Raw genomic sequence first — 22060 nt, 5'->3', positions numbered from 1 at the left:
ATTCCAGACCACAGAAATAAAGCGAATATGGCAGTTGAGTGAGTCACACACTTTTTTTTTATTTTTGGTTTCCCTTTGCCTGTAAGAGTTACGTTTATACTATACTATAATCTATTAAGCGTACAACAGCAGTATGTCTAAAAACCAATGCACATACGTTAATTAAAAATACTTTATTACTATAAAATGCTAACCATCATCCAACAAGGCAGGGTTGCCACAAACCTTCAATCTGTAAAAGACAGAATCTGTGAAGCACAACAGCGAGGCACGGTGAACTGAGATACGGCTGTACCTTTAGTCACCTTCATGAATTGAAAACCGGTGTCACTTGTCAAACATATTAACCCCCAAAGATAAATACAATGAAACGAAAATGATGTTTTAAACTCAAGATAGTTGCCCGGTTAGACCGTCGACCTGGAGTCTGGCTCTTCGTTCGTTAGGCGTTAAAGAGAGGCCAGCGCCAAGGCCTTGCCCTTGAAGTGTACTCACTGCAGTGCTGTGACCATGTAGAACCATCTCCCCTGTGGCCAGTGGTACACCTGTGCAGCTCAAGCTTTGGAAAACACTGAGGTAAGCAAATCGTAAACCCTGGACAGATGCTCATGAGCCATGGAAGTGTTGTTATCCATAGCGCTGTTTCTGCCCAGGGCTCTGGAAGTGCAGTCACTCCAAGTAAGCAAGAACTGTAACCCAGACAGGAAAACGAACCAGCAATAAAGACAAGCCCACTGAGGGATCAAAGCTTTGGTTAAATCATTCTTTCATTCAACATTTATTGAGCGCCTACTGTGTGCCAGGCACCGTGCTAGGCGCAGAAATACAGCGATGCATAAGATACAGTCCATGCCCTGAAGGGTTCACAGTCTAGAAGGGGAGACAAACGTGTAAACAAGTAAATTACAGTGTGATAAGTGCCACAAGAGAAGCATTTACAAAGAGCAGAGGTAGCCTGGAGGTGGGGAGGGGTATGGGGGTGGTCTTCCTGGAGGAGAGGGCCTTTGTAGGGGATTGTGAGAGATGAATAGGTGTTTGCCAGGCAGACAAGGCAGGAGGAGCGGGGGGAAAGGCATTCCAGTCTGAAGAAACAGCATGAGCGAAGGCACAGAGGCATGAAACTGCATGTCTTGAGGGGCGGGGAACTATCCTGGGGGTATTGCTAGAGTTGGTACCAAAGGCTGTGGCTGGAGAGGGAGGCAGCAGCAGGATGATGAGGGGAAACTGAGGGCAGGGGGCATCTCAGAGGCTCCCCAGAGGTAAGCAGAGTCTGAGGGAAGGCTTTGACCCAGGAAGAGAAGGCTACTGGTTGAGCCAAGGTATGCTTGCTCGAGGACCATCAGGGTCCTCACTGTGGCCCCAAAGGGACGTAGACCCAAGGCCAGAAGGGCTGAGTTGAAGGAGGGCTGAGCAGAGGGGAAGGGCCCAGGCCTAGGGTCCTGGAAGCTGCCACTGACTTGAGAGCTGTCCAGCTTTTGATTTCATCTCTCTGCTGTGCAGACCCCCTTCCCCCGCCAGGATGGGGCCAGGGGCCAAACGAGAAATGACATGGGAATGTCCTTGGCAAACTGCAGAGGGCCAGATGAATGTCTTAACTAACTAAAAGCAGAAAGGGTTGAGGATAAAGCAGAAGTTCCTAAGAATAAGGACCGTAATGAGAAAACCATGGCAGCCGTGGCAGACAATAGCTGTCTGTCCCCTGGGAAGGAACAACCCTGCTGGCCCAGGGCAGGGGTAGAGGCCACTGGGCGGGGCCAGGCCAGCTGTGCCGAGTGTGTGACCTGCAAGACTGGGGGCTGCAATCCCAGCCTCCTGGCGCCTCCTCAGCCTGAGGTTAAGTTTCCTTGGCAACCAGGACCCTGTCCCTTCCAGGCTGTAGGGGAGTCACCGAGGCAGAGATTGTCCACAGCCAGGCTTCCAGCCCTTTCTTCTTGCTTAGAAATGGCTCTGTTTGAAAAACGCCTTCATGGGGGACAGGTTGGGGCTGGGCAGGGAGGCTGGGGGAGGAGGGGCAGTGTCTTGGGAAACTAGAGCCCAGGTGCCCCTCTGAGTGACAGTTTCTCCAAGGCATCACACCTCAGGTGACTTTGGGGGAGCGACTTTCTTTCCCATTCTGGATGGGAGGAAGGGGAAGATGGATTCAACCTATTCATGGCTCCTGCGGCCTGATTCCAGGGGCCACAGTGAGTGAGGTCTCCACGACCTCACTGCCATCTCAGGGAAAAGGGAGGTGAGGAGGGGAGCCTCCTAATTAGCTCTGCCCTTGATGTCTCAGCCTCCCCTGACAGAGTCTCCAAGGCTTCGATCAGCCCCCTTCCTCTCGGCCTCAGGGTCTCATCGCCTCATCCCTCCTCTGCCCCGACCAGTGCTGGGGGGTGGTGCCCACTGATGGGCCGATGGAGGTGGTGCTGGCAGCAATGAGAGGGATGGTGTGGTGTGGTGATGGGTGGCCTCCCCACCATGGGGGGCGGGCTGGGCTGGGCTGGGGTCACTTGCTTTTGTGGAGGTCCTTCAGCTGGCGGAGCTTCTCCAGGAGCTGGGCCCGGGAGCAGCCATCGTCCCCTGTGGGGCCTGGGCTTGGCCCCAGAGCCTCCTGCAGCACCAGGCAGTGGGTCCTCAGGAACGGGTTATAGGCACGCTCCTCCCCTAGGGTGGACGGGCACTGCGGGAGGAGAAGCACCTGGGTTTCATGGGGAGAATCTGGAGAATAGACCCAACAAGGGAAGCCTCCCTACCCCCTGCCCCATCCCAGGGTCCAGGAGTTTTCACTGGAAGAGCTCTGGGGAGGGGCCTCTGGGGCCCATTGGTCCCAGCTCAGCAGAGAAGGGGTCCTGCTGGGGAATGCCCACAGCCCCTCCTAGACCCCCAGCCCCACACCGTGCTCTTGCGTTCCATCCGCTGCCTCTGCACCCACTGCATCTTCCTCTCCCGGGCCAGGTTTTCAGGCTCCACCACGCCTGCAAAGCCCAGGTTCTCCTCTGCGTACTCATGACCTAGGGAAGGCCATGGGGGCCAAGACACAGGGCAGAGAGGGATTGGTGGTGTGGTTAGAAAAAGTTCTCCCCACCACCCTCCAGTCTGGGCCTATGGATACCCAACTACCAGGAAGGAGGGGCAGGGCTACCAGGAAAGCCCCAGCCACGTGGAGTTGCTTCTCTAAATGTGGGCACAAGCCAGCCATGAGTGAAGAGGCAGAAGCAGTTCAAGGGGAAAACTTTAGTATATGTGCTGCCGAAGCGAGCACAGTTCAAGGGGAAAACTACCAGATGTGGAGCCAGGAGACCTGCATTCTAGCCCTGAGTCTGCCTCTGCCCAGCCGTGCTACCTCAGTCAGGTCACCTCTCTCAGCCAAAATTTTCTCATTTGGCAAGTAGAGAAAATAATAACGCCACTAGAACATTATGTGTTCCCAGTGCCTGGAACAGAGCCTGCTACATGTTAGGTGCTCAATAAAGTATCTGTTGAATGAATGAATGGATGAATATATGTTCTAAGGATTAACTGAGATATTAGTGAACATGTTTTAGAAACTGTGCCTGTGCAGTATACACATGCACGTACATAGGATGGATGGATAGTCTATGTATGTGTGTACAGACGATGGATGATGGATGCACGCTCTGTGGATATGAATGCAGGCAATGATCCATGCAGAGTGGATTTACTAGCTTCTCTTTGCTCATCAAGCAAAGGCTATTTTCTGTTCTAGACTCTGGCTATGAAAAATCAGCCACCTCCCAGGGATGCTCCGGGGCCTAAATGGCTCCCAAGAGGCTGTGAGCTGGCTGGCAGGGGCAGTTGGCTTAAGAAGCAGAGGTGTTACAGAGCCAGTACCCCCAAAAGAAGGCAACTCTATCCCCACTGCTAGAGTTGGCTCCCAGGAGCCACCAGAGGTGGAGCTGTGTCACCTCTGGGCCAGGAGCTGGGTCAGCCTAACCTCCAGGGTTAGGAGGGGCTGGGAGAAGAGGGAGGGGCACCTCACCAGGCCACAGCAGAGTGTCGTCCCCCAGCCCCAGCACGGTGTCCAGTGAGCTCAGCATGGTCTCTGCGGTGCCCTCAAAGGTCCGTCCTGGTAGGGTCGAGGGTATGTATAAGGTATATGATAACAAGCATGGTAAGGTACATGGAATGGGGTGGGGACCAGCTTGCACGGGTGGGGACCAGCCCTCAGTGGTGCCCCTGCCATGCCCACCCCAGGCAGCTACTCCTTCCCTCCCCCTGGGAGCTGAGCCCAAATGTTCACCCCTGATGAGCCCACTTAAAGGCCTCCATTGCACATATTGACATGTGGATGGAGAAGGGGTGCTGAACATTTAGGCTGAGTTCTAATGGCCCCAAGCCCAGTAGATGTAGGCCTGCTCTTTTCCATGGAGCACTTCTTTCTTTGCCTGTGCTGCCTCTGGGACTCCATGCAGCCTGGGACCTGTGATCCCCTCACCTGCAGAGCACCCTCTCATGCAGAGGTTCTCAGCTTTTTGTAACTAGTCTTGCCAGGCTCTACTCAGTGGAAACAAACACCCCTCTAGGTCTGTACTCAGTTACAGGCATTGTTTCACTCTGTTCATCCCCTGCAGGAAGTCATGAGGATATAAATAAAAATCAAGGTACATAAGTGGGAGTAACTGGCCAAGGCAACGTGTGTGCTGAAATCAAAGTCTTCATGCGCTGCATGGGACTGTGGCTGTCCTTGGGCCCCTGTCTTGGCCTCTTTCCCTCCTGTCCCCCTCCTCCCTCTTCCCTTTTTGGAGGACTCACCACAGCCAGAGAGGAAGAGCAGGTCCCCTGAGAAGAGGCAGGAGGGACCCTCATAGGGCTCCCCATCCAGCAGGTAGACCAGATGGCCTTGTGTGTGGCCAGGGGTGGCTAGAGCCTGGATCTGAAGCCGTCCCACGCTAACCACATCTTGATGACACAGGGGACTGAGAGCAATAGTGGAGAGATGGCACTAGAGCTTGTACCATGCTGATCCTCCCTCCCCCGCCCCTGCCCAGGCCCAAACGAATGGTCAATATGTAGGAGGGGAGTTTCCCCACCAGAGAGAGAAGGGAGAAGGTACCCCTAGTGCCAAGGGTGGGAATTCCTGGGGCCAAGTCCTCCCTTCTCTCTCTTTTGAGGGCTATGGCTGGGTCAGTTAGGGGAGGGGCAGTGCCTGTCTTCAGATGGGCTATGATCTGTTCTGTAAGGGCCTGGAAGGTCATCAGCAAAGATCCAACTGCTGATACCCTTGAAACATGTGACTGAAGGATGGGGTGAGGGAGAGGGCCCACTGTAGGGCCATCCCATCCCGGGGTCAGGGACTTACTGGGTGAGGTAGGGGATGCCATCCTGAGGGCTCCCATACACTCGACAGTCCTGGTGCCGCCGGCTGAGGTCACGGTTCCCTCCACTGTGGTCCCTGTAGAATGGCAGAGACAGATGGGCTTTGGGGGGCCACTGTACTGGGCCTCCTGGCTTCTGGGCTGAACCAGGCTGTCTACACCTCCTTAGGCCTTTGTTCAAGCTGTTCTCCTGCCCAGAATATTGTCCCCACAACTTGCCACCCCTCACCCCATCAACAAATAATGCCAACTGATATTCTGGGCTCTCAGCTCCAGGGTCATCAGCCTCTAATTCCTCCAAGTGAATCTGATCACACCCAACCTGTTACCTCTGCCCCCTGTACCTCATACCACTGCCACAGTTGTTATTGTTTGTCATCACTGTACACTTGCATGCAGGGCTGTCTCACCTATTGGACTATAACCTCTCTGAAGAGATCACAAGGTTTGCCCATGCCCCACACACATGCCCACAGGATGACAGATAAATGGCCGCCATGCCCTCCTCCCGGGCTTTAGGAGCCTGATAAGTGGAGGGTGAGAGAACTGCCCCTCCCCCTCCCTGTCTGCTGGGGACCCAGGGACTTCACGAGGATGGTGGGTGCCCACCTATCCTGACTTCCTGACCCTCAGCCCAGTCTGTTCTCATGGGACTCGGTCCTGACAAGCCCAGGCGGGGCAAGTACCAGCCAGGGAAGAAAGTCTGCACCCAGATCCTCCAACTCAGGCTCTTACCAGTGCTTGTGGGTACAGAGAATGGCAACCAAGGTAACGCCTTCCTTTTCAATGGAAGCCTGGGGGAGAGAGGAGGCAGTTAGACTGAGGAGCAGGAGGCAGAGGGAGACAGGGGTGTGGGTGCTGGGCGGAGAGGAGAGGAGAGGAAAGCAGAGAGAGCTGAGAGGGAGGCTAGAGAATGAGGCGGGGTGGGGAAGAGAGGGCTGGGGAGAGGGGACCACTGAGCCCCAGCATGGGCGCGTGTGAGAGGGGGCCTCGTGGTGGGGTAGACACAGACACAGACACAGACACACAGACACACACACACACACACAGACACACACACACACACACAGACACACACACAGAGGGAATGGAGGGAATGATGGAGAGACCCAGACATGACGGACAGAGGCAGGGAGAGAAGAGCGAGGGTCAGAAAGGAGGCTACAGAGAGTGAGACAGAAGCAAGCTCCCTAGACCACGAGCCCCGGGTCAGCACTGCTTTCCCTCTGGCTCTGATTCCACATGCCCCCCCCACCCCGCTTCCTCCAGCCAAGCCCTGGGCACTGACCCCTCCCCGATGCTGTGTCTGTGGGGGTCTCTGTGTGTACATGTTGTCTGTGTGTGAGTGCACTGGGAGAGGGAACATGCCATTGGCAGAGGGCAGGGTCAGCCTCTTTCCAACAAGGAGAAGCTGTCAGTCCTCCAGGTGACCCCAGGTACCCCTGCCCCTGTCCTCCCCTCACCTGTACAGCCTGAGGGTCTGAAGGGTCCACAGCCACAGCCAGCCGGGCCTGGGTGTCGATGATGAGGTAGCTGTAGTTGTCAGAGAGGACAGGGATGGGAAGCACCTTCACTCCTGGGGAACAAAAATGGGCTGTGGGTAGGGTGATGGGGCAGGGAGCCCAGCAGTCGGGGGTATGAGATGGGGAGTAGGCAGGGAGGGTGGAGGGGCACAGCTTGGGGCGATGCTGGCTCAAGTTGTCCAGAGCTCACCGTTGAAGAGGCGGGGCTGGGTTCTGGAGTGGCCTTTGGGGTAGCGATTCCGAGCCCTGCGCAGCTGCTGGCGGTAGAAGAGGTACCCGAGCCAGGTGCGGGTGTACAGACTGTACCTGCAGGGTGGGACGTCTGTGCTCAGCCCCACTCCCCAAGCCCTGGACCCTCCGTGATGCCCAGGCCCCACGTCTCCACTCCCTTGGTCACCCCCTGAGTCGATGCAACTTCACCATCACTTATCTTGTGCCTACTGTTTGCCCTGCTTAGTGCTCAGGACAAGAAGGACAATGAGACAGACTCTGAGCTCGCTGCTCACCAGGGGAGATGTGAAGTAAGGAATTCACAGAAGAGACCCAGAGGGTGAGGGGTTTATTTGGTGAAGGGAGTATAGGAGTTAGGAAGCTGAAAGGAGATGGGAAGAATATTTTAGGAAGAGCAGTGGTGCGTCACAACCCTGCACAGGGCTAGGTGAAGACCAGATTCAGTGGCCCCACCACCACGTTTGAGGCTCAGCAGGTCTATATGGGGCCCCGGAATTTGCATCTCTAACAGGCTCCAGCTGGTGCTGAAGCTACTGGCCCAGGGACCACAATTCTGAGAATCACTGGGGTAGAGGAAACAACAGGCCAAGGCCAGGAAGCAGGGAGACTATAGAAAGTTCTATTTGGCTGTTTGGTGGAGGAAACAGGCAGAGGTGAGGCTGGACAGGCTGACCAACTGCCTCCCTCCAACTGCCACCATTCCAGGCCATCTCAGGCTACACAGTGAAAAGGAGGCACAAGGAATGGAGGGGACTTGCGAGTGACAGGCCACCAAATACAGGATGCCAGCACGCAGGGCTGGCTTCACAGTGATTCAACTCGGCCGTCACATAGGGCCCTCCACTTGGTATAATACTCTGCTGTGGCCATCTTGAAATTCTCAGTGATTTTCTCTTTGAACTTGTGTCTTATAAGTGCAGTCTGATGGGACAAAAGGACATGCACTCGAGATAACATGTGTCCACCCTGTTTCCTTGCTGCTTCTCCCTGACACAGCACATTTGCAACACCCCCGAGCACAGAATTCTGGTGCACCCACCATGGGTGGAAATTCAAGACTCAGGGTGAGTATAGATGAGTAACGGGGGATGGTGGGTACTGGCTAGCCTGAGAGGCCACGCTTTTGGTTCGAACCAAAATTTACTTCAAATGCATCAAGAAGGCAATGATGTTCTAAGAAACAAAAATGACCGAGGAAACCCTATGGTGTCGTTTCTTATCATGTTACTTCCCTGTCGGGTCCCACTACTGAGGCTGCGAGTGCTGCTACAAAAGGAAAGGGAAAGGGGCAACCAACATGTCCTTTTCCTTCCAGCCCTTCCTTGCTCATCTGAGAGCTGAAGGCAGGGACGCTGGCAGAATGTGTGTGTATCAAGAAGTGAAATGAAGCGGGCTGGATGTAGCTCAAGTGGTAGCTCAAGTGGTGCTCAGCATGCACAAGGTCCTGGGTTCAACCCCCCGTACCTCCCCTAAAACTCCATCAATAAATAAAACTAATTACCTCCCCCCAAATTAATAATAATAATAATAAAATAATAATAAAATAATAATAATAATAATAATAATAATAATAATAATAATAATAATAATAATAATAATAAAAGAAGTGAAATGAAAACAGCTGAGCTAGTTCTGTGCCACCACACTTCCACTGTTCTGATGAGAACACGACCCATTCCTGGATACAAGCTAAGAAATGTGTTACGTAGTTTCAGGGATTCCACATATGAGTTAAATGTATTTATATTTGCATTAAAAACTGCCATGGCAGGGTATCTAATGAATGGCATAATTCATGCTAATCATTGAGATTTTTAATCTTTCTCTACTCAGAATGACATTAAGTAGCAAATTAAAAACATCACTGCAAGTCAAGAGAGAGATCATGGCACCTCTTTCTTGCTTTTTTTTTCAGAACAGGAATAATTTATTTCTATGAATATGATTTTAATAATAGTCCCTAAGTATTTAGTAATCAAAGTTTTCTCCAAATCAGGAAAAGAAATCCAAAGTGATTAGCAAATATTTTGTGTGTATATACATACATATAATCTTTCTATAAAGATTTTTCAACTTTGAACTTTTAAGTGATGGAAGCAGTGAAGGACTCAGTACCAAAGTACATTTTGACATTTTGATAAGGGTTTTTCAGGTCAATTAACTCAGCTTCTGGGAGGCTCCAAATTCCATTTTACACTGGGCCCTGGGAAGTATGAGCAGGAGCTGTCTCAGGCCCTGGGCTCTTGGGAGGGCAACCAAGGCTGGGGAGGGGCTAGGGTCAGTCAATGCTTAGGGTTACACAGCAAGGCAGTCAGAAAAGGGGGTGGAATTCTGGCTGATTAAGCCTAAGACCAAAAAGTCATGGTGAGGATGTGGTTGAAAGACCCTAAACTCCTACAGGGGTTTACCATGTCTATGTTGGGGAGGGGGCATCTCTCAGGCTCCTTCGGGAAGAGCTAGCCGATTTGTCTGCAATTTGATCAAAACCTTACAGGTTTCTAGAAACAATTCAAATCTTACAGGTTTCTAGAAACAATTCTAGAGACAATTCACAAAGGTGAACCATTGCTGTCCTGGCTCTGTGCTCCCATGCACTTGTATCAGTGGGGAATTTGGACACACCGTGCAGGGGTTTTGCCATCCTTTATTTGTCTTTATGCCTGTTTTTCGTAAGCCCTCTTTGTTTTATTTTTAAATCCATTTCAGCCACTTCATACTTTCACTCATTCCACAATATTTAGTGAGGCCTTGCTGTCAGCCCACGGTGGGCACACAATGAACAAGGCAGAGTCCTCGCCCTCTTGCAGCTTATATTCTAGTGGGACAGACAGAATAATAACCATATTGTCAAGTGAAGATGACAAAATAAACAGGACAAAAGGAGAATGAGGACAGGAGCTGCTATTCTGTCTGGTAGTCACAGAAGGCCTCTTTGAGGAGGTGACATTTCCAAGAAGTAAGGGAGCAGGCCGTGTGAGAGTCTCGGGGAGGCTCACCAAGAACGGGCAAAATCCCCCAGAGGGAGGGCGGGAGCTCTTGGGGGTTGCTAATTCTCTCCTTCTCCCTGCTGTGCTGTCCAAAAGACAGAGGTTAGCCACAACACAGATGCACAACCAAAGGGGATTGGATGGAATCACCTAAATATCCTGGATTGGACTTTAGACCAGAAAAAGAATGTGAGGGGACAATGAAATTTCAGTGAAGTCTAGAGAGTAGTTAACAGTTTGTATGGAAGTTAATTTCTTGGTTTTGATCACTGTACTGTGGTTATGAAAGATGTTAACATTTGGCGGAGCTGGGTGAGGGGTATGTGGGAATTCTTTGTATAAATTTTGCAAGTCTGAAATGATTTCAAAATGAAAGGTTTAAAATAATAAATAAAAAAATAAAATCACCCTTTCCTCTGTACCCTGGCACCACCTCACATCCATGCCCAGAGTCCTATTCCCAAATTCATTTTTTCCTCCTCAGGCTTATGGAAAGTACAGGGGCTCTGGCAACAGAAACCTCTGGGTTCTAGTCATGGCCTGGCCCATTCTTGCTCTGAGACTCTGGGCAAGTCAATGGTCTCACAGATCAGGGTCCTCATCTAGAAAATGGTGGTACCATGACTTACCTTGCAGGACTGTGTGAAGATTAAGTGACTTAAAACCAGATGACAAATGTTAACATTCTCCAAGGGCCTGGTGGGTGGAAGGTGTTTAGCAACTGCTGTTTCCTTCCCAAATTCAGCCAGGCACCCCTTACAGCTGCTACCACATGGCTGTCCGCATCTGGGAGGGACCAGTCAATGTTCCCCATCTTCCCTTACTGGATGCTTATCATAAGGGCTTTGTCCCCCAGTGAAGGTCAAGATGCACGAGGGCAGGGACTGTGCGCAAAGAAGCCCTGCTCTTTCACTGGCTATATTTAGCAAATATTTACAGTACATTGCTGGACAGGGTGCAGATGGAGGAGAACAAGGCAGATGGCTCCCTGCCAACGTAGTGAGAAGAACAGCCAACAGACACTAAACTGGAAAAAAAACAACCAACTGGCGAGCAGTTCACTGCCATCTGAAGGGAATATGTCTTACTGTAGACGGTGGTCGGGGAAGTCCCCTTCTCTGATGGGGACACTTGAGCTGGGAAAAGACAGAAGAGGGAGCCAGTAGCGTAGACTGTCCAGGGGTAGGTGGAGCGGTGCAGCACCAACACCCCAGGGCAGGCACGAGTAGGGCGTGTTCTAGGAGTTGCCTGGAGGCTTCGAAGTCTCTAGGCAGGGACAGAAGGGGCGGGAACTGCCAGAGAAGGAGTCAGTGAGGTGGGCAGAGGCCAGGCCACGGACAGGGAGTGGGAAACTGCTGGTGTGTTTTCAAGTGGGGAAGCATATGCTCCGAGTTCCCTTTCTAAGAGCTTGCTCAGCTGCTGTGCAGAGGGTACAGTGAAAGGGAGCAGAGTGGGAGGTGGCAGGAGAACCAAGTCACTAGGTGGTGGAGATGACAAGGGCCTGTACCAGAGCAGGTGTTGGAGATGGAGAAAGGTGGGGGTGGCTGCCAGACCTGAGATCCGTGCCAGGCTTGGAGGCGGGGGCAGGACAGGGTGGCCCTGGTGGGCCTGAGGTCTGGATCACTGTGCAGAGCAGGGGGAGGGGCCTGAGGACTAGGGATGCCTGGCCACTCTTCCTGGGCCCAGTCCTTCCCTGATAATGACTTCTTCATGACTCTCTCAAGTCCCTGAGCTCCGGCTCCTCCTCCATCTGCTGGTTGGCTGTATCACAGTCACCAGAGTCCATGACCGTGCTTGTCAGCTCTTCCTCCTACAGCCTCTCTTTCTGGGAAAGGCCCTGTCAGCCTCCTAGTTACACAACTTGAGCACCCAATTAACCCCTTCCCCAGCATACGTGACCCAAACAGGATTCCTTTCAATTTCTCTTTCCACCCCCACCACATGGACTCACCCCTGGGAACAAGCCCTAGAAGCTCTTAGCTGGGCCCTGACCAAAGCTTCCTTTATCCAGCTCTCTGCTTCTGAACCAAACTGCAAACCATCAGCAAACATTTAAGTTCCTAAAGCCCCACCTTTGACTGTGATCTGCTTCTACTCAAAAGCCTTCAGTGGCCCCCTGCTGCTGACAGGCGAGTGTCCAGCCCCTCATCAGGCCCTCTGTGAACTGGGAGCAGGTAAATCTCTGCCCCTTTCCCCTATATTGCCCAGTGAAAACCCTGTGTTCAGAGAGCAAACAAGCAGAGACCCCTAAATGTCTGTCAATAGTTCATGGATAAATACACAGTGATATATTCAGACCATGGGAAACTACACAGCCAGGAAAGTGAATGATCCAGCACATTAGCTCTCAGCCTGCACAAAACTCAAACACATAAGGTTGAGCTAACAGAGAAGCCAGACAACCTGACAATATTTATGTAAAATGCCAAGGCCTGCAAAACCATCATTTGTATTGTTTAGGGATACAGATGTACGTAGTAAAAGAATAAAGGCCTGCTGAGGGGACAGTCTGCTAACGTGCATGTTAGCAGGGTTAACTCAGGGGCAAAGAGGAGGTGAGCTGGGGAGTGGGCACCAGGCTTCAGAGGGTCTATAATATTTTCTTTCTTAAGCTGGGAGGTAGGGGAATTGCTCTATTATCTGTCTTCTTTTGAATGCTTGAAATAACTCACTAAAATTTCAGACCGGCAGTCCTTTCTGGCTCCCACAGGTCTCAGCCTGGAATACCCTCTAGGCCTTTCTACTTACTGGAATTCTAAGCGTCCTTCAGGGCTGGGCTCAAATCCGGCTCCTGATTATCCTAGCAGAAAGCTGCCTTCCTTTGCTCCATCTGGAGCAGTCAGCCTCTCCCCGAGCCTCGGGGAGGAGCTAAGAGCCTCAGGGCTGGACCTTATCAGCTTCTACCTGGTGCCCTAATCAGCACCATGCAGCAGGGAGGTGGTCACCAGCCTGCTCCTTACGGCTCCTCTGCACCCCTGTGGCTGCCCCCAGCATAGAACTGGTACTCACAAAATGCTGGCTAAGTGACCAGGAAAGGCCAGTGTAGGGCCAGGCATGCGGGTATTGAAGCAACTGGGCACAGAAAGCAGACTGCCAACTCCGAGGCCCCATGCCGCTGGCCCCGTGCCAGGTTGGCAGACCCTGTGAAGCCCAGCGGGGGCGTCCAGTGCCCGGGTTACTGCCTCCTTGGCCCCTGCTCTTCCTCCCCCTCCCCCCTCACGCCCCACTTCACCCACCTGCTTCAAAGTCCCTCCCCTCTCCGGGCTCTACCCACAGACCTCTGTTAAGCAGGTCACCTAGACCCAAGGGCATGGGTGGGGCTGTGTCACTGGGGCACAAAATCCCAACTTCCCTGGCCCTCGGGTCTGGGCTGGATAGGGAGTCACAGTCCTGGCTCTGCCTGTACAGATCAGAGTGTCTCTCTGGAGCCCATTGGCTTCAACTTTAATAATATTGACCTTTTCCACAGCTTTCCTAGACTCCACCTGTGAGCTAAGAAGTGCCTCCCATCAATTATTTCCTGTCATCTTCCAAGCAACCCTGAGGCAGGGACTATTATTTTCTCCATTTTACAGACAAGGACAATGAAGCCCAAAGAGTGGGAAGGGATTTATTTGCTCAGAATCACAGAGCAGTGAGTGGTGGGGCAGAGATTCACCCCGCTGACCCCAGAGTCCACCCTCTTAACCGCTAAAATCTTCCCCAAGTCCCAAGAGAGGATAGGAGGAGATGAATGAGCCTGGACTATTTGGGGCCAGACCCAACTCTTTGAGGCCCTTTGCTGGGAAAGCTGATCTGTCAGAGTGGTTACAGAGTCCCAGACACGAAGCCCAGGGCCTGGCCTCTGGAACCTCCTGGAGCACTAGTTTTAGTCTCTGAGACACAGACCCCTTTGAGAATCTGGTGAATGGTGTGAATTCTCTCCCTGGACCAACTCGTTACGTAGGCAGCATTTTGCCAAGGACTGCAGAGGGTCAGAGACGCCCGTGGCTCTCAGGAGAACCGGAGAGTCCTGAAGACCCCTTTGAATCTGAGCTCTGCAATTCTCCATCCTGGACTTAGACTGGGTGGATGGTTCCACAGGGAGCATCGTGAGCCAGATGGAGAAGAGAATTTAGGGGAAAAGATGGGAAAATGCAAAAGTGAATGAGGCCCAGGGAAGAACTCGGTCTTCTATCTCTTATCTGAGCACTCCTCCTCTCTGAAAGCGCACCTGAGCCCAGAAAGTTCACATGACTTACAAGATGACATTGACCACCCTCCCTCCAGCAACCCCCGCAGGGCCTGATGTGGGATTCAACTCTCTGCCATAGGCTCTCCAGGCTGGGTCAGAATGTACCAGAATGCATCAGAATGATCTGCGGGTGCTGACAAAACAAAGATTCTGACTTTTTCCTCTTTTGCTATGCTGCCCCCCTCCTGAATTCTGATTCAGCAGTTCTGTGGCCCAGAACCACCCACTGTCACCTCACCAAAAAGAAAAGAAAGTTTCCTAATTGGTCCTCTGGGACCCAGATGGGAGACAGAAAAAACACTGTGCAGGGCAGGGCTGAAGTCGGCAGCAGGCCTGGGGGCGGCCTTGAAGGTGCCTGAGGGACCCTCCCTATAGGGTCAGGGCTGCAAGACACAGCACCAGCCATCCCAGTGAGGGGTCATGGGCATACCTTTCACTCCTCGCCTCACTGAACCAGAGTGTGGCTTCTCTGGTATCTGAGTCTGAACCTCCAGCCCCATGGGAGGCCATATGGGACAGCTGGGGACAGTGAGACACAGCCTCTCCCCCACCCCTTCCTTTTGACCTGCAGCAGAGAACACACAATGAACTCTTCTCCCCCTCCTCCCTCAGGCAGTCTCGTCATCCAGGCAGCCCTGAGACAGGCTGGAGGGTTGTCTGTCCCAGCTGGGATCTGGCCCTGGACTCTACTGGGATCACAGGCCAGCCCAGGCTGGGAGGCCTCTGGCACTGGGTGCTTTGGGCTTCTCCTGTCATGCCCCCCAGGACCCAGCATGCCTAGGCTTTGCATCTGAGCAGCGACAGGCAATCTTTATGAAACCAAACCGGAAATGCCTGTCTGAGGGCCGAGGGACCTGGATGGTCACCAGGACACAGAGTCCTGCTGGAGTGGAGCCTGCTCTGAGGCCCCTCAGGAACAAATTGAGCTGTTCAATGTTTCACACTTTCTCAAACCTGAAGAAAGTGAAGAATATGAGACAGCTAAAAGGCCCTAGAGGGTGAGAGTTTCCTGAAGCTGCCAGCAGGTCTGCAGGGTAGCAGGGACAACTTCCCCAAGCCCAGTTGTGGGACCGTGCCTGTACAGGTCAAAGCACAGGCCTGACTGGGAGACCACAGTCCTCTGCAGACTTCGCAGCCCCCTCCAGATGTCACCCATCTTTCCCAGAGGGAGGAGGAGTTGCTGCTGAGGGCTCTCGGGATCAGAGGCACAGTCACTGCTGGCGGCCTCTCCTCCATTTCTCAGTGCTGAGCGGGAGGCCTGGATTATTTTTGTCTCCTTGCCTCAAATCCCAGGCCACCTGCTCAGTTGAGGCCCCCGGGTTTCCTTTGGTTTTAGTTTTAAGCTATTTCTTTCGCCTTCCCCTGCCACTCTCCATCACCCCAGTCCCAGGCCCTCTTGATTTAGTCCTGTTCCCTGGGCTAGGCCTGTGGCAGTCCAGTGAGGGAATCACACCTGTGAACACTTAATGCAAGAATGAGGAAGAATATGCAATGAAAGCTTTAGGAGGGGAAACAGTGCCAGGGGTCACTTTGGAGGCAAAGATGAATTCTGGCTGGGGAAGCTGGGCAGGCATCGTGGAGGAGGTGGCACCTGGGCCAAGCTTTCCATTCATTCAAAAACACTTTAATAAGGGCCAACTCTGTGCCAGGCACTGTTCTGGAAGCTGGGATACAGTAGTAAAATGTTTCTTCCCTCATGTGGCTTATATTCTGGTTGCGGAGAGAAACGATGACATGTACCATGGAAAAGAATACAGCAGGGTGGAGTAAGAGAGTACAGGGGTGAGGGCACCGCTATTTTTACACAGGGTGGTCAGGGCAGGCCTCTCTAAACAAGGTGAAATTTGAGCAGAGTCCTGAAGGAACCAAGGCACAGCCATGAGACTATCTAGGGGAAGAAGGTTCTAGTGAGAGAGAACAGCAACAGAAGGGCTTGGAGGTGAGACTGTCTCAGAGTGTTTGAGGTTGAAGCCAGAAGGAGAAAGGTGAAGGGCATACAAGGTGAGGTAGGGGATGGGCAGGTCACTCTGGGCCTTTGAGCAATTTGAAGGGATCTAAACAGAGAAGTGACCCATTTCTGACTTGAATCTTAACAGGTTCATCCTGGTTGCTGTGCTGAGAATGCTTTGAGGGTACAAAGGGCTGACGGAAGCTGTCAATTGAGGAGGTCAGGTGAGAGGTGACCATGGGTTGGCCCAACATTGTAGCAGCAGAGGTGGGGATAAGTATTCAGATTTTGGATATATTTTGAAGATCAGCTCTGACAATGCAACCACATTTGACAAGTAGGGATGCAGGGAGGAAGAAAGGTCTCGCAGGCCCTAGACAGGAATTACAGAAAGATGACACACGGCCTGGGGAAGATGGGGCTGGACAGTCTGGAGGGGGTGTGGGAAGCCTTCAAAGGGCTGGTGAAGAGTGGGGACTCTATTCCGTAGGCAAAGTGGCCTGGGGAAGGGGGCACCTGTTTGGAGTCATGCTTTGGAAATGAACTCAGCAGCAGAGGGGAAGCTGGGTCGGGGGAGAGCAGAGGGGCCACTGTGGATGCTGGCGCTGCAGCTCTCCAAGGTCCCGTGGTGGCCCAGCCCACTGCCTCTACACGACCTTCATTTGGGCCAGCGAGTTACTTACTCAAGGGCTTCAGCTCAGGAACCTTACATCCATTGAAATCAAGCCAGTGGGCATAACTGACCCTAGAGAAGGAGTTTCCACTTGCAGAAGTGGAGCAAGCAAGGTTTGTCCCGGGATAGCTGGTTTTACTTGGGGCAGGAGGTTCAAGCAAGATCCTCTATGTCAAGGAATGAAGAGGGCGCTTGGTCATGGAGGGTGGAAGGGCTTTGTCAGCTAGGACTGTCCATCCTCAGAGGCTGCCACCATCCACTTTCTCAGCTCTGCAAGACATGCCCAGCCCTGCATGCACGCAAGCACCTGCCCAGCCTGGTTCCCCATTCACCCCTACTCTGCAGACAGGGGCTCTGCTCAGGGCTCGTTATCTACTCAACTCTCCTCAACTACCACTGAGAAGGCAAAGGGGAAGTGGGGCACAAAGCAGAGGGCACACGTTGGGGAGCACACACTCCTGATCCCAGCATCCTCGGGCATACTCTGTCACTCCCGGGGAAACTGTCATGCCCTGCCTCCTTCCAGTTAGGGCTCTGCTCACACGCTCCTCTCCCCAACTCCTTGAGAACAGCAACCATTTTATGCTCGTATCAGTGATCCCACAATCCTGACCCAGGGCAGTCAGGGGTTCCCTGAATGAATGAAGGGATGTGGGATTTCCTGCTGGGTGGTGGGCAGGATAGGCTTGGAAGACAGAAGCATGTAAGGAAGCTCCAGAAAGAGCCATGGCCCGGCGCCATGTACTCTACCTCTCACCCATCCCCCATGCTACAGAATGAGAAATTGCTAACATTTCCTGAGCACTTACTACACGCCGGGCCCTGTGTAATTATGTGCACAATTTCATTTGATCCTTACAGTAGCCCTGTGAGGTAGGCACAGTTGGCATTCCCATTTTATGGATGTAAACAACTGAGGCACAGAGAGGCTGAGTTATTTGTCTGAGGTCACATGGCTACTAAGCCACAAAGCTGGGATTCAAAAGTAGGATCGGTCTGACCCTGCATGCTATGTGCTTAACTACTGCTTGCACTGCCTCCTAGGCCCTGCAGAGTCCCAAATGCATGAGTCTACCTCAGATTAGCCCAGATCAACCCTCCATTGTACCCAGTTATCCCCCTCCCAAGACGATGGTGCTTATGTTTGAGGAAAGCCCTTAATAACATTGTCAACAGCGGTGATTATTATTATTAGTGATAACGTCAACAACCACTCTCTCCCCGCCATTGCTTCCTACTGCCACCGTCCACTTTTCAGTCCCAATAGGACCCTCTATTTGTGGTCCTCTTGGCCACATGTTTAGGGTGGAGTGTGCCCCTGCACGCTGCCCCTCCCCATCATGTCCTGTCCCCTCCCACCCCCCTCCCGCTCCATCCTTCCTGGAGGCACCCTCACGGCATCAACACCTGCCCATTTCCCTGAGCCGGTTTCCTGCTAACACTCCCTGTCCCTCCCAGCAGCCAGTGGCCTCTCCCCCAAGGGACTGGACTGATTGTTTCCCAGACTCTGGAGGGGCCGGATCTGGATTCTGATTCCTGGCACGCCCTTCTGCTCTGCAAATTTGGGGAGTTGATTCAAATGCAAACTTGAAATTCAGACACAGGAAAACTGAATTCCAAAGAAGCTCTCTGAGAATTCCAAGTTTGGGGATTTAGAAACTCTCAGATGCCAAAGTTCTGAGAACACTCAAGGGTTCTGGGGTGGCAATCTTGGGAATTCTGATCTCAGGACTTCTGATCTCAGTTCCTTGTGGAAACTTCTGTTTTTCACTTCCTCAGGCCATCTGTATGACTTCAACATTACCAGTTTTGAAAGCTAGTAGATTTTAAAATCCCTCCCAAATAGAGCTATACAATTCCCAGGAACTTTGTGAAAAGAAATGTTTTTTAAATCCCCAATATGAAGATATTTAAATATTTGTAAATCTCATTATTTCAATGCTATTTACAGAGCAATGGTGACTTAGCTGAAGGATTATCGGGAATGTGACCAATGTTTGGGCTATTAGAGATGTGAATGCCCCAAAAGGCACACACAGAGGACTCTCCCTCCTCCCCTCACTCATGTTTTTCCTGTTTTTCTCCCACTGGGCCCTTATATCTCTATTTCTTAGACTGAGTGTAAGTAGAATCCTAGGGCTGAAGCTTCTGGGATATCTGGGATGGTCTGGAGAGAAGGGATGAATTGTACAATGTCTCTGAAACTCAGGAAATTCCCGGCTTAGGTCCTCCCCGAAACTGGCCTGTGGCCAGGGCTTCCACAGTTCTCATACCCAACATCACTGTCCTTAAACTGGGGCTTGAGGTCTTGCACCCTGGCCCTGTTGGTAGCAGGAAGGGATTAGGGGCCCTAGAAAGCCTTCCTCTTGTGGCTCCTTCTTGCCTTCTTAGTGTCTCTGCGGCAGAACAGAACTTCTTAACCACCCTTGCCTGGCCCAGGAAGGAGTAGGAGCCGGGGGGAAGGGAAGAGTGAGAACTGGGATGGGGTTGGGGGTCAGAAAGGAAAAAGTCATTGGAGGTCAGAGAACCATCGGCAAGTCAGGTGGAGTGATTAGGATCGGATTTCACAGCCTGGGGCTTCTGACACAGGCCAGGTTAGGGAGAAGGAAGGAAAGGGACAAACGGACCCACAGAGTTGAGACTCTCTCGCTTGGGAAGGAAAAGCTTACATTGAGTGGTGGGGAGCTGACTGATGGGGAGAGGCACAGGGACACATGGAAGGAGCTGGCGGTTTCAAGTGACACTAAATGGTCTGAGGCATTCCTGCTTTCCCGCACCTGCCTACTGGAGGAACTTGGGGTGGGGGGGGGAGATCCGGTGTTCTTGCACCTGCTCTTTTTTCCCAGCTCCCTTGCCTCCAGCCCCTCATTTGGCTCTTTTCTCCAGATGTCCTCTCAACGCCCCCTTTCTCTGGCTACTCTGGCCTGCCCCTCCAAATCTCTTTCTCCAGCCTAATCCAATTTTCCACCCCCAACTTCTTCTTTCCTCAATCCCCCCAAGTTAGTGGCTTCTTCAGCCTGCCTCCCTGATTGCTCTTTTCTGGCCCCAGATCCCCCAGCCCTAACCCCGTCAGAACCCCTAAGCCCTTCTCCGGCACCCCTCCTCAGTCCCCTTTCCCAGCGCGTCTGCCTTCCCGAGCCCTGCATCCCGCCAGAGCCCGGCACAAACCCGATTCGGAAGAGCAGCCGCTTGCTACGCGCCATGAACAGGCCGCGGAGGGTCCGCCGCGCTCGGCAGCTGCGGGGGCTCGCGAGCAGTACCAGGACGAGGAGCAGCAGCCCGCAGCTGGCGACCCACAGCCACGGCGCAGGCCAGCCTTGCCAGGCCATGCTGGGGGCAGGCGCCCGCAGCGGGCCAGGGGGCGGGGCGGGGCGTTGCTAGGCGACGGCTCAGCCGAGGCCCCCACACGGGGAACCTGCAGGGTTGGGGCCCCGCCCCCTGCGCCGGCCCGCTGAAGGACTGGGGGCGTTTTGGCCCCGCCCCGTCATTGACTCGCGGTGGAACCCGCCCACTTGCCACCCTCGGCCGGGCGCACGCCCCTAGTGCCACAGGGCAGGAGGCGGCCTGGCCCCGCCCCCGGCTGGCCGGCCAGGAGGCGGGGCTGGAGCGGGCCTCTGACCTGCGCTAATCCCGGTATACAATCTTCAGAGTCCCGGGCTGGCCCCATACCCTCCCACCTTCCCCCAACAGGGAACTCAAGGAGAGGCCCTGGAATGGTCCTCTTGGCGGGAAACCATAGCCTCGTAAACTTTTTCAGCTGGAAGGTTGCTACCTGGGAGATCACATGGTTCAGCTGCCATTCATTCATTTATTCATTCACTGAATTAATTTTCTGTGTCCTCCTTTGTGCCAGGCACTATGCCAGGCTCTGAGGATGCAAGGGTCAAAGATACAGTGTCTGCATTCCTGGAGCTACCATCTAGAATCTAGTGGAGAAACCAACCAAATAAGCAAACAAATATAATTATATATGTATTTATGTTTATACATACACATGTTTACATATACACATACATACCTACCTGTGTGTGATTACAAATTATGGTGCTATAAAGCAAGCAAACAGAGGGTGCAATGAAATGGAGGACAGAGAGGGCCAATTTAGATGGGAGAGGGCCTCCCTGAGCAGGTGACATGTGAAACATTCTCTGAAAGATAAGAGGCCACAGAGGCTGAGAGAGAGTGATTTGACCAAACTTATACAGCAATGCGTGGCAGAGGCAGCAATAGGACCCAAGGTATCCCAACTCCCAAGCCCAGTGGGATTTCCACATCACTAACCCACCTCCCTCACCATGCCGCCTTCCGGATGGGTCCAGAAGTTGTTAAGGTCAGCAGGTTGGAAGTACCTGTAAAGACAGGCATGGTGACATCTACATATTGAGGTAAACCAGAGCTAGGGCTGGGCTTCTGGCTCCAACCTCAGCCCTGGCCCAGCACAGGGAGGAAAGCAAATCAGCAAAGAGTGAAGGTAGCTATCACTCCTGCTGGGATGGGAGATGGTTAGGGAGGGCATCAGGTGAAGGAATGCCCATTTTCTCCCAACCACACATTTTCTCTTTCCCTCTGATGTACTCTGATTAGATAGTTTGACTGAGTCCCCAGTGTGGAGTGTTCAGAGGTATAGGATCATTACACACAGTTAATTGGAGGCCTCTTCCCTGCCCCATAGAAAAGCTAAAAAATGGGTTAAATTATCCCCAAACTGAATTGTAATCCCAAAACCTAATCCCCGGTTTCATTCAGTAACCCTAGACGTGGCGTTTCTCTTAGGCGGATATATCTTAAGGGCCAGAGCTATAGCCTGTTTCTTCCCTGTTTCCTTACCCACAGTTCAGCTTTTTCTCACTGCTTGGTACATAAAAGTTCTCAATAAACAAGAACCAGAATTGAATTAAACCCCTGTGTGTGCTGCGGAGGAGGTGGAAGGGTGAGAAGACTGACAAGCTAGTTTTTAGAAAGCCCTTCTAGGTCAAGGGAGCTTGCATGTCTCTAAGTCCATGTCTACACATGCAAAGTGGAGAATTACGGAACCTTGTCAAAAGTCACTGTGAACACACCTTTCTTCAGGTAAGGCTGTGCCAGGTCTTATGCTGAGAAATTAAAACTCAGTCCCTGTCATCTGAAACAGGAAATGCAGGCTCAA

General features: G+C 52.5%; 1 protein-coding gene across 1 annotated transcript; it reads right to left on the bottom strand.

Moving 5' to 3' along the window:
* Positions 1-39: 39 nt before the first annotated feature.
* Positions 40-20346, bottom strand: LOC102514080 (PNKD metallo-beta-lactamase domain containing). Its single transcript, XM_032480225.1, has 9 exons — positions 20083-20346; positions 7032-7147; positions 6782-6894; positions 6054-6112; positions 5303-5395; positions 4756-4919; positions 3983-4069; positions 2878-2993; positions 40-2662 (listed from the first exon to the last, which is right to left on the bottom strand). Exons 1-9 carry the CDS (start codon positions 20241-20243, stop codon positions 2489-2491), a joined length of 1083 nt encoding a protein of 360 aa, XP_032336116.1. The 5' UTR covers positions 20244-20346; the 3' UTR covers positions 40-2488.
* Positions 20347-22060: the final 1714 nt, after the last annotated feature.

Source organism: Camelus ferus, chromosome 5 (genome assembly GCF_009834535.1).
Source record: "Camelus ferus isolate YT-003-E chromosome 5, BCGSAC_Cfer_1.0, whole genome shotgun sequence".
Classification (NCBI taxonomy): Eukaryota; Metazoa; Chordata; class Mammalia; order Artiodactyla; family Camelidae; genus Camelus; species Camelus ferus.
Note: the sequence above shows the minus strand (reverse complement) of the source record. Positions and strands in the feature narration are given on the sequence as shown.

What these genes read in the sequence shown, in the direction of transcription:
- LOC102514080 (XM_032480225.1), bottom strand. Translation starts at nt 20,243, where the DNA reads ATGGCCTGGCAAGGCTGGCCTGCGCCGTGGCTGTGGGTCGCCAGCTGC. An exon ending in CCAGCCCCGCCTCTTCAACG is followed by an intron (nt 6,895 to 7,031) that starts GTGAGCTCTGGA and finishes TTTGTTCCCCAG; the next exon opens with GAGTGAAGGTGCTTCCCATC. An exon ending in CGACACTCTGCTGTGGCCTG is followed by an intron (nt 2,994 to 3,982) that starts GTGAGGTGCCCC and finishes GGCCTTCCCTAG; the next exon opens with GTCATGAGTACGCAGAGGAG.